The following is a 6,891-nucleotide window of genomic DNA, read 5'->3' on the forward strand; positions in this document are numbered from 1 at the left end:
GAGGGCCGATCACCGATACCGATCACATAATTATTATTTTTTTAATCATAAGCACTACTGGTTACATTATGTGGAAAAAGGAACCATGAATTCACCTTTAGACAAAAACGGATGWATGGATAGATGGATAAAATGATCAAAGAGAAAGCACACAGAGGTATAAGGAGTCACCTATGAAAGAACATGAGAGTAAAATTAATACTAAATACTACTGAATCACAAAGAATTTGTAATGGGGAAAAAAAGCAGAAGCRACAGGCAATTGGAGCATGAACATTTACACTAACACCAACACCTATCAGGGATTTAGTATGATTATAAACCAAACTTCTGGATTGAAAAAAAAAGTGTCTTTCCAATACTGACCCATAGTATAGCTACCAAGCATTAATAAGTAGTAGTAATTTATTGAACTCACTATCTATACCACGAGACATGTCACCACAAAGTCACTGTAATATAAAACTCAAGGAGTTCAGTTTACATTTGACCTTTTAATACAGAATGAAATACATAAAGGAGATAAAACAAAAATCTGCACAGCCATTAACCTGAATTATGTGTAGTAATACAATGTCTTCCTTTATGACATGTAAAACCAATGCACATATGATGGAGTACATCTGATGAAATTGAAATTATTGTGCATAAATACAGCAAATGACGATAGGTCTGGGAAAGGAAGGCAAAACGTTATCACAGGATGTAGTGTGCCTTGTACCAGCTATTGAGAATGCAGAGCGCCAACAGATAACGGCGTCATAATGTCACCATCTAAAGACGCAGCAGTGTATGGAGACACGTTATAAAAAAAAAAAAAGGTGATTCAAACTATTTACACCAAAGTCATAAGACACAATATACATGATCTGCTTCATTAACATCCTGAGGCTACSGATTGGTGGTTCAGTCACTTTCTGATGATTCACTAGCTGATGAAGAAGAGGAGGATGACTTATGTTTTCTTTTTCTCTCTTTCTTTTTGTGATGTTTCCCATGCTCCTTTTTGGGTTTTTTGCTTTTCTTCTTGTGACTTTGTTTCTTTTTCTTTCTCCCGTCTTCCTCGTCTGATGAGGAGCTGGATCTGCTGTGTTTCTTTCTCTTTTTTGGTCCGTCGTCACTGGATGATGCAGATCTAAGTGAAAATTAAAAAAATAATAATAATTGAGCTAAAAGGAACATGGAGAGCTTAGTTATTGGTCAGGTCCTGTATGTACTTCAACCTTACAAAGTGTCATTATGAATATATATTTCTGCACTCTTCTCACATCAAATCAAGAGCATTTAAGTAAAGATTTTATGCTGAAGCTGAACTGTGTTTTTTAAACTAACCTTTTTCTTGATTTTCTGTCTTTGCTCTTCTTTCGTTTACGTCTCTTTTTTCTGTCATCTTCATCATGAGAACCTGAAACATAACATTGTAGAAAGAAAAGGTCAGTGTTCGAAAAAAAAAAAAAAACCCTTAATATTTTAATAACGGAGCACATGTATTTCAGAAGAACATTTTACTATTACGAGCATTTACATATAAACCTCACTGTAATTCCTGTTCTGAACAAGGCTGAATATGGTTGTAACATAGCAAAAAGCRGAAGATGGGAAGGGCTGTGTATACTTTCCAGATGCTATAACTAAACTTCACATTAGTGCTTATTTKTGTTTTCGTGTTTGAGATTCATCAACAAACACACAAGACACACACATAAATATGTCATTTGCAATGATGACAGCAACAGTGCAATGTATTTGCATAGTTTTCTTAAAATTATCTATATGAATTTGTACTTAAAAAATGCTTGACATGGAATCCAACCTTTTTGGCGCAGAACACTTCGACCCAATTTTTCACTGTGCTGAGAAGCAGGCACGTCGTCTTCACTCTCCTCGCTGCTGGTGCTGCTTACATCCAGAACAATGTCCTTCTGGGGGTCAACTCGGACGAAATTTCGACACTCGAATGTTAAATGGCCCGCTGCAAAATAGGTGAAAAGGGAGCATTAGGAGAAAGGAACCACTGGCATCAGAACTAAGAATGGCGTTACACCTAACTTCAATGTGACATTTACAGTTGAGGTCAGAATTATTAGCCAAGGTGATGAAGTCACACAAAGCTMTTAATATTTTCATTGAAATTGACCAAACTAAAAACTGTTCACACTTGTATTGCTTCCAAAAGAACAAAAACAAAATCTCTCCTTTGCCTTCTCCCAATCCTCTAAACGAGCGTGGCAATCAAGTGAATATAACCTGCACAATTCGAATTAACTGCAACTTCACAACGAACAAAACCCCTTTAGAAGTAAAACTGCATTATAATTAGTACAGAAAACTTGTTCTCTAAATTGTGGTGTGAAGCTTTACTTACGATATCCACATTTCTTACACCCAGCTCTGATGTTGTCCTTATTAGGTCCTGAAAGAAAACAAAAGGAAAAAAGTTAAATAATTAAATACAGACCAGTGGGCCTTACCATAAATAATGAAGATACATATTTTTATAACACATCCATTGACTGACCTTCAACAGTGGTAGATCAGTAAAACGATATAAAAGATCCTTTTGCCTTAGAACCCCTAAACCCCTGCTAAAATTGTACCATTTGTTAATTTATAAACTATACAAATATCAAACAGTACCTTCTGCTTAAAAGAAAAATAAGGTCTCATCTCAGGTATAAATTACTTAACTATTTGATGTTTAAAATTAATACGGAGATATCATCCGGTTAGCACTACTTTAATTGTAATGTTATTGTCCAAGCCTTTGCTTAACATCACTCCGATAATAGCAACCAAGAAACAGCAGAAATAAAATACATACCAGGAAGCGCCATTATAGTTTATGGGACAAAGTCAATGCTGTTGAAAAATGTATGTTGTTTAAGCGCGAAGTCCGAAGGCAAAATACCGTCGGCCGGAAACATATATTTCTAGAAACTACCAGGTTCCTCTGTCTTCTTCTTTGCTTTGTATGTTCGAAGCTTTCCACATTGTGCAAAGCCGCCATCTTCTGGTCCGTGTTGAAAATGCGACGACAGTCTGCACGTACTTCATATATACATATTATGGAGCAAGGCTTTTAATCTTTTCCTATTTTTTTTCTTTAAAAAAAAACTAACTAAATAAATACAAGGCAGGCAAAAAAAATAAAAAAAACTTAATAAACAAAAAGCAGTACAAAGAATGTAGTAATCTAGTTTTTTTAATTTATAAGTCCAATAGTAAATTTAATACTTGTGATTTTTTTTTTAATTATTCAACTAAAATAAAATTTTTAAGGTATTTAGACCTCTTAAAGATCAGTTTTTCTGTTAACATGATATAACACAGTTAGCYTTTCAATACATAATACCAAACTTTTGATTTTAATGAACAATATTTTTTGTGTTTTTGTCTGCGAGATTGCTAAATCTTTTTTCACTGTTCCAGATACAATTTTTTTTTTTATATTTGCCTTTTGTTGTTAACTATGTCATCTCACCATCCTATGTATTTGTTGCAATAATCTAGTCCCTTGGTTCCCAAACTGCTGTATAAGTATCAGCATTGCTARATGAGCTGCTGTAGAAATACTCTGAAGAGAAGTTGCTATTAAATTCAGGTCAACCACAAGACYTAACAAGTCCAAACTAAAAGGATGAGAAAGTATTTTGATGGAAAGAGAAGTAGTGGAGAAAACTTCATGAAGCATCAGGATGAATTGAGGCGAGTGTCAGTGTACCAGGGACGAGCCCTGAAGTCAGAACTTTGATTTTGGAATTATATCTAACTCAAATGAATTGTGCTCATATTTCAATCTAGAATACCAGTTGGTTTTAAACAAACTGATTTGTTCAAATGTTGCGCAGTGACATGTAAATGAACAAATTACAATTTCTCTTGAAGCTTTCACTAAGCTGTCATGAAAAATATGCTACTCCATTTCATTCATTCATTAAGAAATGTTAATGTATCAACGTGTTGTGTTTTATTTTTATGAAAAAGAAAAACACTTAATTGCAGGTAAACACATGATCTCACATTTTATTCAGCACCTTTAAAACATGATAGAACTCATAGTGGGTCCTATTATGGTGTTCTGGTCACTTAATGCTGCAGCAAAGCATCAACAACCATGATGATCCTAGCTCGATGCTCCACAGTTGGTATGAGATTCTGTTTTTTTGGAATGCTTCATTTGGTTCACACTAAGCATGTCTTATTGTCAAAATAATTCAATTTGATTTTTTTAAAGGAATTTTTTAAGCATTGTTTGGTTGAGTGTTGGGGTAAACCTGACATATTTTTTATTATGTATACATGACTTCCATATTGGATTTTAAAACCTTGTTAAGATGAGAAGCCTCTGACTTTCCAAATTGAAAYGTTGGCTTCTTGGTTAAAAATATAACAGATAGTTAGTTACATGACTACAMAATTCTGTTGGAGTTTTGTTTTAAAATGTCAGGGTTTGGGGACTTGGAAAACCTGAACTGAGGTTGGACTTGTTATAAAAACATTGGAGAACTATTACTTTAGTTTTAGCTCTCKTTGCATACTGATCTCAGAGTTTATTTCCAGAACACTTTCATGTCTTAGTATCAAAACAAACCTCTATCCACTGRAAAGCCAAAGTCGCTGCTATAATTTGTGCAGCAAACAGTGCCAGTGTATTTGTAGTTCTTGTTGAAGAGATTAAACCAAGCTTGAGAACTAAATATGCATCTGACAATTTACATKTTTATGCTTTCATTGGGCCATGTGCAAATACTTGCAGATAATTTAGTAATCACTAATATATGTTCCAACCCATTTTMCAGAATCAGCATCTTGTCTACAAGAGCTAAATCTGCTTTTGGGTAAGTCAACATCCCTGGTGGCCTTTCTTCCCAGGCCATAAGAAGAAGAAGAAGCCATGGCCTCTTTTTTAAATTTTTTTTATTGAACCTTTTTTAAAAAAAAAAATTCATAGTACTTTATCAAGACAAAAAAKAACCTGTGTGTCATTTATTCTCCTGTAATTCTTTTAAAGTCACTTACAGATGTTTGAAACTGTGCAGGCAACCTAAAACTAACAATGTAGGTCAAAGTGCTGAGTTAATGTTCTGGGCCAGATGAGTGTTTTAGGGTGCCAGATGGGCAGTGGTCGACACCAGAGCTACGTGCCAAAGCCTTTAAACATCAGATAAATAGTATTTGTTTTACTATCCCCAATCGCTCTAAACAATAAAATAAAGTTTTTAGCAATCACTGCACCTTTTCATGATTGATTTCCCAGCAGAGCCCAGTTGTGGTTTTTTGTCAAGGGTTAATCGACGACAGCCAGTCTGGCAAATGGAAAATGCTGACAGATGTGGGGCCCTGAGACATGCTCTCATCATTATGTCTGTGCCCGTGACACAAATGAACAGAAAGACATACACACACACACATGCATACTATCTAAATCCTAAGCTTCTGATGATGCTACATGTCTTTGCAAAAGCTAAAAATAATACTTAATTTGAACTGCAAGAAAATATTAAATTACTACTCTGCATAAATCATTGGACTCTTAACAAGTTGATTCCTATCTCCTAGCTCAGCTAAGACACTTTGATCAGTTACAGTTCATCTCGTCTTTTGCTCACAGACTTCAACTTCTGTTATTCAAACCCTTGAAGAAAGTTCTATTTGACATTTTAGTACCTTTGTTTTCTATCACAACTCCTTTAAAGTTCTTTCATCTTAAGGCCTTTGAATGCAGCACATAAATGTYATTCCACTTTTTTAGTTTGAAATAGAGTGCTTCATTTGATTGATTCTCAAATTTAAATAAAAATTWGTTTTTTGCTACCTTATGAGTAAGTTGTAGTTTAAATGCAGCAAACCTTTCAACATTTACATTAATTTTAATCTCACATCTTATATTCTGTACAGACGTTGATGAAACAAAGCTGCGACACAGTTCAAAAGTACACACTTTATCTCTGCTGCTTTACGGCCTCAGATGAGAGATTAAAGCAGCAATCATGACTCAGAAACATGCAGATGTTTTCTGAGATTGGTTTTGTGTGTGTGGAGCTGTGAGGAGAAAGTCTGTAGCTAATTCAATTTGTATTGCTGGAAACTGCAAAGACCTTTCGCAAGCATTGCAAACTATTTCAGGTTAAAGTCCTATAAGTCCTATGAAGTCCATAAATGTTTTACATTTTATGAAATGTAAAACATATGTCTGAAAGGAATGATGGTACTGCTTAATAAGAATTATGTTCAATGTAATACGTTCAAGCACAATAAACACAACATTTCACAGAATTTCTTTTGTAATGTCAAGGTATTCAGTAAAATGAATATATGTATTTTAATAAAAGCMAGCCTCTTTTACACCTTAGGTATCAAACCAGCAGGTGACAGTGTTGCCAAGTAGGTAGTTWCACATAYSMTSWKMYMYWTYWMWAWRARAAYATATATATATATAAAAAGAAAATGGTCCTTTAAAATATATGACAGAATTAAATCACTTTCATTTGAAAAACTTTTAAGAAATGTAGTATGACTTTCAGGTTTAATCAAACTTCAAATTATTCAGACATTATAMATAATTTCCAAGGTTTTKTCATCCGTTTCACATAATATATAAAGTTAGCTAACAAAAAGCTCAGGTGTTCTTGAAGGATTTTTCTGACAAAATAATTTAATATTTCAAAGGTACCAGCAAGGGGATGGGCACAAAAATAAAAATTTAAAGAAAATAAGTGACCACATAAAAACATGGATAAAAAACAAAATCAAGCCAGTAACACTGAAAAAGTTCCACCAGCCAAAAAGTGTTTACCAGAAAGCTGAAGATAAAGACTGATTTCATTTTCTAGAATGAAAGTAACCATATTCACAAAAACTAAAACTTTTTAAGTTTTGGTATGAGCATGT

General features: G+C 34.0%; 1 protein-coding gene across 1 annotated transcript; it reads right to left on the minus strand.

The window, feature by feature from the left end:
- Nucleotides 1–474: 474 nt before the first annotated feature.
- srek1ip1 (SREK1-interacting protein 1) lies at nucleotides 475–2,961 on the minus strand. Its single transcript, XM_008406806.2, has 5 exons — nucleotides 2,822–2,961; nucleotides 2,366–2,413; nucleotides 1,814–1,972; nucleotides 1,333–1,405; nucleotides 475–1,135 (listed from the first exon to the last, which is right to left on the minus strand). Exons 1-5 carry the CDS (start codon nucleotides 2,832–2,834, stop codon nucleotides 907–909), a joined length of 522 nt encoding a protein of 173 aa, XP_008405028.1. The 5' UTR covers nucleotides 2,835–2,961; the 3' UTR covers nucleotides 475–906.
- Nucleotides 2,962–6,891: the final 3,930 nt, after the last annotated feature.

Source organism: Poecilia reticulata, linkage group LG4 (genome assembly GCF_000633615.1).
Source record: "Poecilia reticulata strain Guanapo linkage group LG4, Guppy_female_1.0+MT, whole genome shotgun sequence".
NCBI classification, from domain to species: domain Eukaryota; kingdom Metazoa; phylum Chordata; class Actinopteri; order Cyprinodontiformes; family Poeciliidae; genus Poecilia; species Poecilia reticulata.

Bases quoted from the DNA above. Each gene is read 5' to 3' on its own strand.
- srek1ip1 (XM_008406806.2), bottom strand. The intron at 1,973-2,365 runs GTAAGTAAAGCT...CCTATTTTGCAG, and splicing joins GTGTAAGAAATGTGGATATC to CGGGCCATTTAACATTCGAG. The intron at 1,136-1,332 runs GTTAGTTTAAAA...ATTTTCACTTAG, and splicing joins GACAGAAAATCAAGAAAAAG to ATCTGCATCATCCAGTGACG.